This window comes from Streptopelia decaocto (assembly GCF_964273445.1).
Source record: "Streptopelia decaocto genome assembly, chromosome: 6".
NCBI classification, from domain to species: Eukaryota; Metazoa; Chordata; class Aves; order Columbiformes; family Columbidae; genus Streptopelia; species Streptopelia decaocto.
In genome coordinates, this window is record NC_138660.1 from 13,697,828 (window position 1) to 13,714,775 (window position 16,948).

At 37.6% G+C, this 16,948-nt stretch overlaps 1 protein-coding gene across 6 annotated transcripts in view; it reads left to right on the forward strand.

Moving 5' to 3' along the window:
- Positions 1-16,948, forward strand: part of DLG1 (discs large MAGUK scaffold protein 1) — a gene marked incomplete at its 5' end in the record, with an annotated part of 153,988 nt that overhangs the window by 7,570 nt on the left and 129,470 nt on the right. For all 6 annotated transcript variants that reach the window (XM_082056855.1, XM_082056851.1, XM_082056853.1 and 3 more), the window contains one exon: positions 7,323-7,489. In XM_082056855.1, coding sequence (XP_081912981.1) covers positions 7,323-7,489 — 167 coding nt within the window. The remainder of the gene's footprint in view (positions 1-7,322; positions 7,490-16,948) is intronic.

Genomic DNA, 16,948 nt, shown 5'->3' on the forward strand with positions numbered 1-16,948 from the left:
TTGTCTGGAGAGTAAACTCCTCAGTCCTGCACTGACACTATTTAAGGGACCTTCTAAAAATGAGGCTTAATAGTAACACTTCCTTTGTCCTGAAAGGTTTTCTTTACCACTGAAGACAGTAGTAAATACATCCTTTTAAGAAAAAAAAGTGCACTGTTATAGCGGCTGCTGATTTGTAACTGGGGTTGAGATTTTTGGAGAGGGTGGATAACTGGGCGTTCATTTTCTAGTGTTGGGGTGTGTTGTTGGTTTTTTTTTGTTTGCTTAGGACTAGATTGGTGACTAGGGCCACATGAGGTAGTATTAAAAGGAAAAGAGTTTGGAAAGCAGAAGGCAGTTATGCCCATCTTTGGCTGTGTGATTACAACTGTAATTTTTTTTTTTTTTTAAGCTTTTCCTGCCTTAGTTCTGAACACGGGGAGAAAACCCTGTGGGTTTTTGAAGGAAAATAAATTGAAAAGAGACAATGTGAAGATGTGGTGAAGAAGTGATTAGTAAACAAAGAGGAAAATGTGAATGAACAGTTTGGAAAGCAGAAGCGGATATGCTGGGAAGGAGTTTGACATGTTTGGCTGTATAAAGCAGCTAGAGGAATAAAAGCAAACACCTAGATCTAAGGGTGGTTTCAGTTGAGAGCAAATTAAGGAGCAATTGTGTTAGAAATGGAAAATAGCTTCTCCTGGAATTCGAGTTAAGCAAAGTAGTATGTGAAGAATGGAAGTTTAAAGGGTAGGACACAGTTACTGAAATGAATGGAAGGGCTGAGGATGAGTAGTTGGATGCTGCAGCTTGTAGCTAAGGGTCTTGTAGAACAAAACATGTGTGGTGAGAAAGTTGCATTGCAACTCGCAACTTTCATCCCCACAAAAACAAAAACCCAACCAAGCAAGAAACCAGTGAACTCTGAAAGGGACTTTACATGGGTTGTGATGAGCCTGTTTTTCACTTTTAGTAGTATGAATGCAAACATTTATTTTTGACCAAACACACATGCCATGAGACAACACAACCAATGAATGCACAAAGAGGACACTTAGTTGACTCTAGTTGTTGGCTTTGTAAGTGGATATGAAGCTTTTTTTGATGTTTGCATTTGCTTGTTGATCGCTAATCACGTACTTTTGAAGTCTTGATTTACTTGTGTTATATGGATATTCTGAGCTTGTTGTAGCAGGTGAAGTAAGCATGCAGGACTGAGACTTCCTTAGGAGTTGCTTTACAACTAAAGAGTGAAAGTTTGTGGCATTGACAGACTCTTTTGCCTGTTCTGACAGTGATCATGACTTTACTTAGATTTTGTATATCCATTCATTATGTAGGGCTGCTAAGAATTTGGCAGATGCCATACATCTCAGGTTGCCCTGAATATGTTGACCTTTGTTTTCTTTTCTAGTAGTTTTAAGACTTAAGTTTTCAGTGCTTCAGGTACTTTGACAGGAAGCCCCAGAAAAGATAGATGTCTTTCCCAACCCCTACAGCCCCCCTAAATTAGAGAAGTACTTAATTTGTAATGGGATGACACCTCTTCTTGGACAATGTACATGTAGTCAAATTCTTAACAGACCTGTTTGTTTATGAAGTTACCTGCATTTGAAAAAAAACAAAACAAAAACAAAAAACCATGCATTTCCATGTGCCGTATTTGAATGAGCGAATGTCTGAGAAGAGGCAGACCAGTGAGCAATGACAAAGGATTGGCGCACATGGATGGATCTTCAAAAGAAATACTAAACTGAAATAAGTCAATTTCTCAAAGAATTCATAAGCTCCTTGTCTGCTTGCAAGCCTGCAGGAAAAAAAAAAACAAAAACCACAACAACAAACAAAAAAACAAAACACAAAACCAAAGCTGGTATTGAAATGCTTTGTGCTGTGAAGTCTTTATCTAGTGGTTTTCTGACTTGCTGGCTTTGCCGTTGGCTGAAATTGGTTTGTTCTGCTGTTGAACATCTATCAGAAAGGAGTACCTCATTGGCATCAGTGCAGAATTAACTACACAGCTGGAGTGCATAACTCCTGGTCATGCTGCTGTGCAGAGGGACCTTGACAGGCTGGAGAAATGGGCTGAGAGTAACCTCATGGAGCTCAACAAGGAAAAATGCAAAGGCCAGCACCGGGGGAGAAATAGTCCCGCGTACCAATAAATGCTGTATGCCACCCCGCTAGAAAGCAGCCTTGCAGAAAAGGGCCTGGGGATCCTGGTGGACAAGAAGTTGAACATAAGCCAGCACTGTGCCCTTGTGGCAAAGGCAGCAAATACTGTCCTGGGCTGCATTAGACAAAGTATTGCCAGCAGGTTGAGGGAGGTGACCCTTTGCATTTTAGAATGCAAAATATTAATTTTGAACTTAAAAAATGAGCAAACAGAAAACAGACATGAACTTCCTAAATTAACTGTTGCTCATGTACAAAGCTGTTAAATAAATTAAAACTGAAAATCTTCAAATGACAGTACAATTAATACAGCATATGAACTTCATGTATACTATGGTAGCAGTTTACAGCTCTGTGTAGTGTATGGTGTAAGGGCAACAGTTCACTGTTTTACACGCATAGTGTCCAGTGCAGGCTGTTGTAGTAAATGTGTCAGTGTTTAGTCCATCATGTGTTAAGCTTGTGTGGAGTTTCCTGGCACTTATTTCAGAAAAAACACCTATATCCCACAAATTATCAAGATGCTTAAAGCATAAAAATGCAAAACCTAAAACCAGTAGGTTAGTGTGATCATGAAAGAACAGCTTTTATTTAAAAAAAAAAAACTTTAAATGAGTAGTAAATGACATGAAGTTGTAGTGATTCCCTCTATACTATAACTTTAAAGGTCCAATATCAGAAACTTAAAGAACATCATTATATAAAAAAATTACAGCGTGTTGCTTAATACTTGTTAGAAAGCCAAAACACATTAAAACGTGGACAGGGAAGAACAGGAAATGGGAGACTGAGTGGTACAGGGAATCCACCCCATGGAGATGGACCATGTTGATGGTTTCTTCATCCTCACTGTTGTGTATTCTTGAGGTTATTTTTGTTTGCTAACACACTCTCTGCTTCATTCTTTCTTCATTACTTTGCAGTTCCATGTCACATTTTAATTTCTTGTATATATGGTGTTTTACATATGCTGGATGCTTGTTCTTTGTTCTGTTATCCCTGAAACTGGTTTTGCCCAGTTCTCAAGGTTGGTTTCCTTTGGTTGGTAATTAGCAGTTGGTGAATTGTTTATGGCCTCGAAGCCTCTGTTATCATCCTGTGCCTTTATTTTTAAGGCCTCTGCTGTTGTTCTGTGCTTGTGCTCCTCTATGCTGCTTTTTTCTGGGGTCCTAGGTAATTCATTCCCTACAGAAAAACTACTTGTTAGTGGTATCTATTAGTTACAGAAATATACACACACTCTTATTTGTATATACAGTCTGTGTGTGTGTGCTTATGTATAGCTTTTACTGAGTTTCGGACAGTTGGGTGATGTAACACCTATTGGTTTTACATATATTTATATATAACATACATGGAAAATATATAAACTTGGATAGAAATATTTTTATGTATTTAAATATTATTTACGTATAAGCTCTGTATATTTTATATATAAATATTTATAACAATAGGTGTTATATCATACAGTTGTCTGAAGCTCAGTAAAAGCTATACAAATTAGATAAGTCACCTTGTGTTTAGATAATTGCTGTAGGGTTGGACAAGCTAAAACAAAGCTCCAGGCAGGCCAAGACAAGTCCAGAGGCCTGTTATGTAGCTTAACATGAGGCCCATGGCCTGTTACAAGCAGTATCAACCCCTCGTTTATTCTCTTAAAAAAATGTGATTATAGGTATCCCATCTTTGACTCACAAAGTTATAGTTATCAAAAGGCTCATGTATAAGTGAATGCAGAGAGTAATTCTGTTACTAAAATTACATATACCTTGCTGCAGGACAGGTTTATGTGGAAAGCTTGGTTGACAATGAGATTTTTAGAACGTGCACTTATGTTGTGCTGATTACAAGTGTCCTCTCTGTTGAATGTGGAGCCAGAAGTGTCAGACACTCCCCATACCAGAAGAAATGGCAAGCAGAGGCCTTCTGTCTGATTTCTGAGGAGCAGGGCAGAAATCTATCTGAAGGAATGGTGTCATGTTGCTGGCTGGAATCCTTGTCCTCAGAGGCAGATCCTCTAGACAGAATTGATGTAGGCTCTTGAACAGCCATCAAATATACTTAATGTAGGAGATGTAAGAATTTGTTTGTTTCTGCACTTTGGCTGTTCTTTTAATTACTGTGTTGTGGTTTTTAATGAACCTGGAACTCCCTTGTGAAGTCGATTTGAGTTTCAGTTTATATTTGGTGGATAACTTTCTTGTTTGCTTTAAGAGTGAGCAGTTTTAGCTTCTGGTGTATCACATTACTTGTGAATGAGCCTTTTCAAAGAACAAAACTGAGTGGAGAATATGAGAAGGGGGAAGAATACATGAAAAACTGCTTGTATTGGGTCAGCTTCTACTGTGGTGAATACTGAAAAAAAGACTGTCACTACTGCTTAGCTTTTCATACTACTAATATTTTAATAAAAATAATTTTCTTTTTTATGTGTCTTAAGTCCTCCTTTTCAGAACTGGTGGTCTGTCACTTGCTTTGTATAGACTTTTATTCTTGTTGTCAAACATACATATTGCTGACTTGGCTACTTAATGTGGTTTTACTTGTAAGCCAACATAATTCCAGGATGACTTTGTGTTGCCTGCCATTCATCACTTTTTGTCACTTTGGCTTTCCTGAAACTTGGTGTCCCTGTTTTTTAAGTGTCAGTCAGCTCTTCTTTTAATGCTTCCCCTCTAGTTAGAAATGTTTCCCGTCTGTGTTTTCTCTTACTGTTGCGTGATATCAGACTTGAATTATTTTTCTATAATTTGGTTTTCTGTGATTTAGTTGGAGATATAACATGTATTGGAATTAATATAGGAGGAAACGGCTGAGACATGAAAAATGCACATCTAGCTTTAAGAGGGAATGTAACTCAAAATTAGTATTTTACCACTTGCGACTTGTAAGAATTAGGAAAATGGTAGAACTTCTCATATACTAATAATACATCCGCAGATTAATATAATTTCAGTAGAAATTTAAGTGTGTTTGTGCAATGAAATATTTTTGTGAGCCGACACATAGCAGTAGACCAGAAGAATAACTTTTTTAGGTTAGATTTAGTATGGCCTGAGTTTCTGGCTTTAAAAACTGTAAATGTTCAGCACTCATAATGCATTCAGGGTGCATAGACTGCTTGCCTATACTCCTAAGGACTTAATGTTTCTATTCTGAATAGTAAAAATGTAAATAAATGTTAAAAAAAAAGGGTAGATATCGTATAGCACTAAGTTCCTAGGAACTTTTTTTGCAGATTGGGAGCAAGTTCATGATTAATAGAAACTAATCCCCATATTAAGTGGTGTATATATTTCTGACATCTTTCAATAGTAAGTCTGTAGTGTCCTTTGTAGAGAAGTGGAGATGATGTATAGGAAATAATGTGTTTTTTGACACAAGTTGTTCCACAGCATGAATAAATGGCCACCTCCACTGGCAGGGACTTAAAAGAACAGTAGCAGAATTGAGAATCAGTGCCCTAGATTTCTGTTGGAAAACAGTTGCAGAAATAACCCCTTCCCATAAATAATGTAGTAATCTTCATGGCTTGGTTGCTGTGGATTGCAGCTATAGAATCAACTTAAACCACTGCCTATTTTTATAGACAAAATACTCTCTGTTGGGGAGGGAGGGGTGGGAAATCTTTGCTTGATTGATATATTAATATTAATGCAGCTACAAGACAAATTTGCAACTGAGAGAGCTAATGTGAAAGATAGATTTAAAGGCAATTTGTATCTCTTGGGCTGCTTTGCTCTTATATATCTAGGTCACTTAACATCTTCTGCAACCTTGCTGCTATTTCTTCCAATCAGCAGCATTAAGAGCAAGTATAACTTTAAAAATTAATGTAAGCGCTTGATAGGAATGTGACTCTTGCTCAGAGAAAAGATACAAATGGAATTTGGGAATTGCAGATTTCTGAACTGGTAGAGAGCAGGAGTGCAGTGTCTATATAATAAAAACAAATCTAAGACTGGAACACAAACAACAGTAAGGGTTCTCTCATTTGCATGGTCGTTCTTTTGCGATGCTGCTCTGTAAAGGAATTGGTTATTGTGCCTCTGTTACTGACACTGGGCAGCTGCTGAAAAGCTACAAGATTCTGCAAATCTTCCTTATTCATGGCTGGGGCCTGTTTACTTCTTGGGCTGTGTCTGTATGTTTGTCTTCTATGAAGTTGGTATAATTAAAAACATGAGTTTACAACTCCTGTTTAGCAGATTTATACTTTGAAAAAGAGACTAAAAGCTTTACAAGACAACTTTCTTCATTTTTTGCCCTTCTCTTAGCCTAAACCTTTTTAGATTTTGGTGGTGTTTTTTTTTTTTTTTTTTAATTGTTGTTTTTTTAAATGCGAGTGATTATGCATGTGATTACAGTTGTGGTAGCAACTTTCATATGCTTATACTTTCATAGAAACACCTTTGATGCTTCTTTAGGTTGTTGTTTTTATTAGTGCTTCATGGAGTTGATAGGATGCCAATAAAAAAAACTAATGAAGCTGTATTCTGGTTCCCCAGAAGTTTCCAGTTGAGTGTTCAGGGTTGTAGGAAAAGCTGTTTATTATTTCATAAATATGACTTGTAATTCATACTGTTAAAGTTTCATCCTATTTCTGTTACTTAGACTGAAAAAGCAGATGATGACCTGTCCTGATCAATCTCCCCTTTCCTAACTCTCTCTCTTGCTGATTTCATCAGTATACTTCTATTTCAGTGGTAATTTAGTTAAAACATATACCCCCAAAAAGACTTTATCATATTGCCCTTGAATGGTAAATTTCAGATAATCAAAGGCTACATTAGCTGAAATGATGTATACCATAAGTAGAAGCACAGGCACCCATCCCATCCACTGTTCCACTGCAGTTATTCCATGTGTCGCTGCTGTTCCTGCTGCAGGTAATGTTGCGGGGGTTGGTGGCAGAAGTCGGAGGTGATTGGGGACACATGGGCTGTGAGACATGGGGACAAACAGGCTCTGAGATTTGGGGCACGGAGAGCAGGTTGTGTATTCTGTGGGAAGGTTTGTGTGATCTTGGTGATGATACAGCTTCATCTGTAATAGGTAGATAAAGTTGTAGGTATCTAATTTGTTTTGCAGGAGGAAAGTGGTGTTAAAATCAGAATGTTATATCAACTATAAATCCTAACTTCTCACTTTTTTTTCCACATCTTTAGATATTCAAGAATTTTATGAAGTGACCTTATTGGACAATCCAAAATGCATTGATCACTCTCAGCCATCTGAACCAATACAGCCTGTGAATACCTGGGACTTCTCCAGCCTTCCGAGCACAACCGTGACATCAGAAACACTGCCGAGCAGCCTTAGCCCAAGTGTAGAGGTATGATGCAGAAATCTGTTCAGTTTTTTTGTTGAGACTATTAGCTTGACATTGTTCTCTACATTTCCTTCATTTTATAAAATATTTAATAGAAAACGTACATTATTAAGATCAATAGTCTTAGGGGATTTAATTATTGAAATATTTAATAACAGATGTGTGCATTTTGCTTAGTCAAAAATTTATAAACTTGTTTGTCAAATGTACCATTAAGTGACCATTAAACTGGATTTATGCTCTGAATTTGGAACCTCGCTGACAGGCTTAGTAGGCTTATATTCATCCATACTGATGACTCTTTAGTCATTACTTCATGAATAATTTGGGAAATCTGAAGCTGTATCTTTGTGATAGTAAACTTTTCAGTTTGTTCATAAGATATTCTTTGCTACTTACACAGCTGTGTTTTGGAGGGACTTTTTTTTTTGAAAGCTATATGAATCCAGTTGTCACTAGTGAGTGGTGAGAAAACTGGGCAGGGAAATGTATGTTGATTTGTATTTTCAGTTAAATCAGGATCTCCCTGCCCAAGTTAAAGTTACAATGTTGCTTGATTTTTTTTATTTTTTTTATTTTTTTTTTTTTTCCCCATCAGATCTATTATTTGTCCCCAAAGAGGTGAACCTTGTTTCAAGTGTTCCCTCAACACTGACAGCATTGGAAAAGGTTTGTGAGCTTCTTGGTTATAACAGAAGGCAGTGTGCTCTGATGACCCGTTTTCATGTGGTGGTCATAGAACCCAGGAACAGCTGGGGGACCAACTGAAGGGCGAGTGCTGCAGCCTGCAGGGAAGCTCAGGAACTTGTACTGCCCAGCTAAAGACAGTGGTGAGGAGGCCTCGCTGAATGAACTCCATCAGAGGCTGCTTGGACTGTGTAAGACAGCACTTAGCTGCAGAACATGAGCAATTGTGAGATGTGCTAGTGAGTTTGTGCAGTTAGGGAAAAAAAAAAAAAAGTGCTTGTGCTTATTGTAGTTTTTGTGAAATTTGTCATATTGAAGCTAGTATGAATTGTGTCAGAAAAGCCTTAAAGGAAACTATGGAAGAAATCCAAGAGTTGTGTTGTGTTCTTTCAGAAAGTAGAAAATAGCTAGTAGATAAAAGATCAGCTTTTTAGCCTAGCCAGGGGCAAGAGTTATATATTGCCAAGAGCAGTGATTAAAATAGCTTTACATGAAAAAAATGAGCAGGCTAAGTATACCATATTTCTCAGGTTTGTAAGTAATTGAACACTGAGGGATTGAAAGTCTAGTGTAGGAACTTGCAGTGTAGGAATGATTTATTTTCCTTTGTTACTTGTGAATCTTGATTATACACTGGAAAACTTAAATTATATGTGTCTTTGGAATCTTAGTTACCTGAAACTGCATAGGGAAGGCCACTGTCTTCATAGTCACCTTATTGAAAGTTTGCTCTAAGAATTGTCATCTTTGGAGAAAAGGAAGTAATGCTAGGGTATATGACAAATGCTATGGAGAACACTTGTGCTATTTACTTGTATTCAGTCATCTAAATCTTAGGTGTAGAGCTGTAGAACTCTTTCTGAAGACATGGTGGAAATGCAGTCTCTTACAAGCAGGAGCAAAATGCCCTGTAGACAGTAGGGTAGGCAAGGATAGGCAAAGTTTATTTTGTCTACTGAGGTGTTTTGAAATAAACTCGTCCTAATGCATTTCATGTTTACATGTGCAAAGAACTTAATGAGGCAATTTAAGAGTCATTACAGTTGCCCTTAGTCACAGAGGATGGATGAAGCTCTGGAAAACTGCAGATGGGCAAACACTGTATTTTAAAAAGGGTGTATATAGGAGCAAGGTGGGAAAGGAGGATCCAGGTTTAACAAGTACAGGGAATGATTCTACTGTCTTTTTGTGGGTCCTTGAAGGGGAAAAGGAGCCAAATAATATCCAGCATAGTTGATAACAGTTTTGTCAAACTTAGTGTGGTGGGGGGGGTGTGTGTCATGGTGTTGTTGGTGGTGTTTTTTTTTAATGTGGTAGTAGTTCTTCTGGTCATAATTTGTCATAATTTATTTGTCATAAATATGACAAATTTTGACTTCAGTAAAACGGCATGGCTTAACAGGCTATATTTTGAGATAATACATCAGTTAAAGTTTCTAAAAAATGGATCCCAGTCTGAGCTATTAGTGAAAATATCTCGATTAAATTATAAATTAAACCATGGGAGGGGAATAGTGTGTTGCTGCTTCAGAAGCTAAGACCAGAATGAAGCCTTGAGCAGTTGGACTAATTAAAGGGCAGGCTTCTGTTCAACAGGACCAAGTACAGTGCCCTATACTTTGGTTATACTTGAGCAGCACCTGTAACAGTTGAATAGTTCAGTGGTTTCTCAGAAAAGATCTGGGTCATTGTTGAATCTCAAGGTGAGTCAACTATGTCATGTTAATACAAGAAACACCTTATTGATACAAGAGTGTGGTGTAAAACTGTTCTACTTGGTCTGCATAAGGCTTTGCTGGAGATACTGTCCAATTTAAGGTACTATGGTGTGAAAAGGTGTAAAAGAATTTAAGTGCTTAGAAGAGATTGACAAGGAAGATCTAAAGTTTGAAAAGAAATGAAGACCGATGGAAAGATTTGGTGCAGCTTCGAAGAATTGAACACTTAATTGGGAAACAGAATTTTCCTGTGTTTGTAAGCAAAGGTAATAGGCTTAGCAAAAATGTTTTAAATCTTTTCCTAAGTACCAGAATAGCTGTACCTGGGCAGTCTCCCTTACTGAAGGTCTTTAAAGGCAGTATAATTGTCTTAAATGGCTTAAATATGTTGGTTGTGTGTGTGTGTTTGTTTTATATACATTGGAACAGTGTAATGGACTTGAGGATTTACATTCCTACTAAAAGTGTTTTGTTGGTTTTAAACATGCTCGTAATTCCAGCAGCTGGGATGGTGAAGCAGATTGCTGCTGTGAGATTTGTTACGGTGTTCCAACTGTAGCACATTTTGTGCTTCCATTGCAGGGGAAGCCTGCTGAAATCTGAAGCGTAGGACGGTGCTTACTGTTAGATCCAGGCTTTGTGATTGTTCTTCTCTGGCCCATTCCAGAAACTGGCAAGTTTATCCTATAGGAGTTTGCTATTTTGCTACCAAAAAGTCCACAATAAGAAGGACTAACTTATTAGGTAAACGTGTCATCCCTGTATCTTTGTATTTTACATAAAGATGCATGTGAACGGGTAATTTAATTGCAAAGTTGCATCTGTAGTTTTTATTCCTGTGTGCTAGGAGACTCCCAGTAGTACAAGGTCTGGTCTATGATGCTGCACCAAGGACAGTGGGCACATTATCATGGCAAAATCACTAATGTGTTGAAAGGAAGAATGGCCTAATTTGAGAAGTCTCACCATAGATATAAGTGGATGCTCTCAGCTAAATTGTTTGCTAGATAATGCATCTGCTTCTCCAGTACTGTCTGGTGGTCATGGTATATAGTATTATCTAACAGAACCTGCTATAGTGTGGATTACTTTGTTATTTTTCTAAGTGACATAGATTTGTTTTTGAGAAAGCCACCTGTCTTCCTTCAGACAGTATCTCAAGTATCATGTGGAAGTCAGACAGTTGTTTGACCTTCAGTATATGAAACTCAGATTTTACATTTACTGCCAGTATTTAAAAGAATAGTTGCGTACGCTGAAGTTGAAGATGGTTTATGTGAAACTGAAGCCAAACTTTTCTCAGTGTCTCTGTCACCTTGAGTAAATGTAACCTCGTATTTCATTAGTTAAAAATTCTGCTTCCATGTTGTAGTTGTAAAGGTGAACAGTTTTGAAGAGTGGTAGTTCAGTGTTGGTTTCATTTGCTTTTTCTGAAGGTCTTAGTTTAGCTTTCAAATATATATGAAAATTGTTATAGTAGACATATCATCTTGTACATATTATCAGCCTCAATTCTTTCATCTTCGGTGACAGGTGTGTTTTTTATTTTCGTGTGTGTGTTGCTTTGTTTTGTGTTGTGTGGTTTTTTTTGTATACCTGTAAGGCAATACCTTTCCCTCAATGTTTTTAATTTTTTATTAAAATTATGAGGAGAAATGCTTATGTATTGACAATTTATATTCCACATAGCTTGCTATGTGTACCTCATGAAAATTTGTTTTTATCCTGTAAAACTTAATGCATTTTGGTTTCTATATGTTGCTTTTTTACATACTTAGATTTTTTTTTTTCTTTTTAATTTTTGATTTTAATCAACCCCAGGGCATAACCATTCTGCTACAGCATGTGTTTAATGGTTTGTTTTGCTTCCTGAAAATTACTAGAGATTGGACGGAGCTTGAGTTTAGGATACCTGATTTTGTTCATAGCTCTTTTATATAACAGAAAGTGTGACTTTTTAGACTTGCAAGGCCAATGCCCAATTCAGTATTAGCTCATTAACAAGATATAACCAGATCAGCATACCAGCTGCACTTTGAGGTTGTTTTAGATCTATTCTGTTGCTTGCCAGGCTGGTAGGACTGTGTGTGATAAGAATGGGACAGATTTTTCTTGCTTGCAAATTGTAAGCCTTGAAAGTAACACCATTCAACCCTGTTTCTTTTACCTTAATGGTCTATTTGTGCTGTAGTTAGTCTGGGCCAAATGAGTATTCTTCCAGCTGACACTTTGATGGTATATGAGAGAGTTGCTTGACAGTAGGAATGTAATGCTCCCCTACAGTGATTAGGGATTGTATTACAAGAACTTTCTACACAGCTGACTTTGGGAATGACTTTTTAGCAATGTGTGCTTGTGTATATACATAGAATAGTGGTATACAAGCTTAGGTTGCCTGAGGACTTTTAAAATGGGACATAGCCTACTTCTGCTTTTGCATTCCTAGTTCTGGATTGAAAGACTGGAGTTTGTAATCCCCATAGGTATTGCATTAGAGAAAGTTAGAGCTGCAGATTGCGGTTTTCCCCTTCACAGCAATCTGTTCTCTTTTCCATGCTTTTTGTTTCCTGGAACCCTATTTGACAGTTTTATTTGTTTTAATCTCCAGTAGAAAAAGATGATGAAAAGATGATGAGGCAATAAAAAAAGAGAGATTCAAGACAGTGATAAACAGGAATGACAATCCTTTCAGTTCAAAGGACTAGTGAAAAATCCCCACGGATTCAATTTGAAAGGGTTGAAAGGTGCATACCTTTCTCCTTTGTGCATTAAGTACTGAATTTTAGGTGTGTGTTGGCAAAGTAGCTAACAAATCCAAAGCAAGAACTCTTAACACTAGTAATCGTGTGAGAGAAATGTGTGCAGGGGGGAGCATCCTTGCAAGCTGTTTGCTGTGATCTGTAGTGCCATCTGTAGGTGGGACAGTTTGAGAAATAAGTGGTGAAACTTGAATCACTGGTAGAAATCTCCTTTGCCCTAACTGACTAGGGTATTGCTAAGGAAATAGTTGTCTTGTGGTTTTTTTTTTTTTTGGTAATCTGTAGGATATGTTTTAATATTGTGACTGTTTTATTTCAAACTAAACAGCAAACACTTTAACTTCTCAGATTTAAAAGTAGCCATAATAATTTCATTTTAGATTTTTGGAAAAAAAAAACAAACAACATAACAAATCCCTACTGAACACTGTCTTAAAAGAAATGCTTGGTTTTGCAAGGTGGAGCTTAATCCTGAGTGTCTTACTCTTGCAGTTGGGCCAACAGATCTCTGTATTTAGTGGTTCATGGTGGCTGAATTACTTTGGTCTGATCTGTGACTTCCCCATTTATCTGCACATGCCCCTGTGTTTAGTATCTGGCATGTAGAGAGGCTGTCTGTCTGTCTTCTAAGGCCCTTTGCTGATTTCTTTTAATAAAAAGAAAGCCAAAGAGGAAGGAGGGAAAAATAGCTGAAATTATAGACATGTCAGCTAAATTTGACACCAGGCAGGGCGGAAGTGAAGCTCTCTAAACATCTTGGAATCATAAAATAATTTAGGCTCTACCTGTGAGGTTGATCAGATTGTAAAGGGTTTCGACCAGCTGAGCCTTGAAAACCTCCAAGGGTGGGAACTGCAAAATCTTTCTGCGTGACCTGTTCCAGTGCTTGACTATCCTTTTGGTGAAAAAAACTTTTCTTTATTTCTGATTTAAACCTCTGTTCCAATTTATTTGCTGCTTCTCAGGTCATTCCATCACACAACATGCATTTGGCTCTGTCTCCTGGGTGACCTCACTGGATGCACTGGAAGGCTGCTTCTAGGTTCCACTGAACTTTTTTCTCAAAGCTAAAATAAGCCCCATGCCCCATCCTCTCTTTGAGGGGCAAGTCTTCCAGCCCCCTCAGCATGTTGATGGCTTTCTGCAGAACTTCCTCCAGCTTATTGACATCCTTGTCATATTGGAGGGCCTGAAACTGCATGCAGTGTTCCAGATGCCTCAGTAGAAGTGCCAGGCAAAGGGGAATAACAGTTTTGCTTGATACTACTGTGTTTCTGCTAATGCAGCCTCTGTTAGCCACCTTTGCTGTTGAGGCACACTGCAGCCTTGTGTTTGGTTTGCTCAATATCTGTAAAAAGGCAAATAATGGTCGTTGTGAATATTTGAAAAGGATAGAACTAAGCTAATGTAATTTTCACCTACAGTATGGGCACTGGTTTTATTTACAAAGCAAGCAGTAATGTCTTTAACCTTTGTAAGACTTTGCTAGTTTTAGGTAACTTCTTAATAAAATGAGCTGACATAGTCTAGAGGAAGGAACTTCCTTGTAGAATGAAAAAAATCCATGTTAATCACTAGCAGTTTGTATTGAAAATGGAATGGTACATCAAGCAGTTAATTGAAATCTTAGAGAAAATCTCAGAAAGAGATACCTGTGTATATAGATTGCATTATTAAAGTGGCAGGATACTCTAGTTCTGTTTTTCTGAATTTTGTTGATGGCAATAGCCTCACCTGGCCTTACAAATGCAGTCAGTCATACCCGTTGTAATAACAAGCTGTTCCTTGGAAAATCCCAGATCTATTGCACTGATTACAAATACCTTCTTTGCCTTCATATTTTTAAAGATTCAGTACTCACTAACTTGATGATACCCTATGTCTGATTGCTGTACTCCCTGTTATACTGTTCCTTTATGCTTGTATCTGTATGTGTGTATTGCTCATTATCTATATCAACTTCTTTTCTGCAGAAATGGTGTGCTGCTTTTATCTGAGCACCTAATAGTGTATAGTCCTGGGTCACTCAGGGGCCTCATTGCTTTCTCTGTGTCAGCTTTACAGTGGGGAAATTATATTTGGCTTGTGAAGGATTTTACCTTCAATTCTTGAAATCCAGGATGTTTGTACCAATAAAAAGAGTGTAAGTGTTGAATCAAAGCTCTGGTCTTCCAGGGGCAGGCTTCTGATCAAACTGAATGCAAAAGCAAACAAGCAAAACCCCCATGCTCAGTTCAGGATGCATACACAAGCAGTAAAAATCCGTTATTTCTAAAAACTTACCTTTCTCAATTCAGAAGTAAATAGAGAACTTACACAGAATTATGTGAATTTGGTATCTTATGTTTGTTTTAAACTTGTAATAATTACGTCTTGCAGCCAGGTTTAAAGGTAGCTAGATAAATTAGGTTACGGCACTTCAGAATTTTAATGTTTTGTCTACTGAAGGAGTTGAGAAAATGCTTACAGTGATGATAGTGCTTGATCTTAACTGAGTCTTTGAAATGTCTGCTCAAATATGCCGAGGCTGGGCACTTGACATACCCTTGTAAAGCCGGAGCTGAGCCTGCTGCTCTGGTTACACCTGTGCCAGCTGTGTGTTACACAGGTTTTCTCAGAGAACCTGAGAGCAAATTAGTATTTAAATAACCATATGCACTTTTAAATTTGTGGATAGATCCAAAGCATTGTTTTCATTTGCATGATTTATTTCTATGTATGGTTTGTCTGTGCATGAATTTTCCTTTATTTAGTTGTCTGGTGACTTTGTAGATAGAATCTCTCACTGCCTGTGAAGGCACAAAAAGTGACTGCCAAACATAACTTGAAAGAATTGGTAGAGAATTCAAGGCAAAAAAAAGTTATTTCCTTTGTTTCTCACATGAGAATCATCCTTAGTTTTTTTAATATTAATGCCACAAATAACAGTGAATGAAAATGCACTCTTTTCCTTCTGGTCAAACTATAGAATGGTTATTGCTGATTGTTACTCAGATCACTTGGAGCCAACAGGACAGAAAGGTTTATTTTCTATAAGTATGAATGACATGCGATGCTTCTCACAAATTCAGTAGAATAATAGTGATTTAAATGGCTAAGAGTACTAGATGGAAATGTCTTATTCTTCAGTACATTAAAAATGGGGCTTTCCATGCACTTCATGATTTTGATTCAAGTTTTGGTGTGTCCTTTAATATCTTTCTGTTGCTTTCCGCAATACATTTTAAAGGGAAGAAGGTTCTACGTTATTTTTTTTAATTGTTTAATTGCAGTAGTTTTAGTTCTTGTTTCCTCACCTACTTCTCATTTTGAAAAAAATGTTTCTTCTGAGCTCCAAAATTTAACACATGCTTGGTCATTCAAGGGGTTTAAAAAAATTGTCTTCAGGAAGCTGTATTATTGTTTCTTATGGCAATGAATGTTTGAGTCTTGGTCAATCTTGTACAAATATTTTTTTCTTCTCTATGCAGTATTTTCCAATGAAATGTCTGCAGAAATTGATTTTGGGTTGGCAACCTGAAAGAAGTTGGGTGCTTTCTATGGTAAGACTGAGCTTAGGTCTTGTTAAAAGGATGATAGTGAATGAGAGGGGAAAAAAACGGTTGATGATGATCCTTAGTTCTGAGAGAGAGTCCCAAAGAAGGCCAGAGAATAAAAAAAAAATGAGGGAAAAGAAGTGAAGTGATTGACCCTGAATGTAAGGCAGTTGTAGCCAGGATTAGTCTGCAGAAGCTTCATCTTGCACTATGGTGGCCGAGAGAAATGTGAGTGATGAGAAAGTATCATTGATCTTTGTCCTTGGTACATGGAGCATGAGGGACCAGCAGAATCTTGGTGTGCTGCCGGGGCTCCTAAAGCAAAGTCTGTGCAAGAAATGTACACGTGGGCTGACTATGTGTCTTGTGCTGGTTGTTGGAGACATTTCTGGACAAGACACAAGATGTGCGCCAAGCCACCTAAAAATGATTTCCTCAGTTTCCTGGTGTCTTTTTGGCTGTTGTACTTTGTCAGTGTCTCTGAACTTTACAGTCTTGCCAACAGAAGACTGGGGAAATTCAATGATGATTTATGTGGGGGTACCTTGTTTGCATTCAGCTGTGTGGGTAATTTTTTGTTCTTTTTCTGACAAAAGGGAAAGTTCCTTCAGTTTAACTGGTGGTTCACTTTTCTGCTTTCTGAAGTCAGAATGTTTAGACTTATGCCTGGGTTGAGCCTTATTAATGTGAAAGATGCATATTTTTCCTACTGGTGCTTTGCAGCAATGAAAACCTCACCTAGGTGTTCATAATAGAAATTCC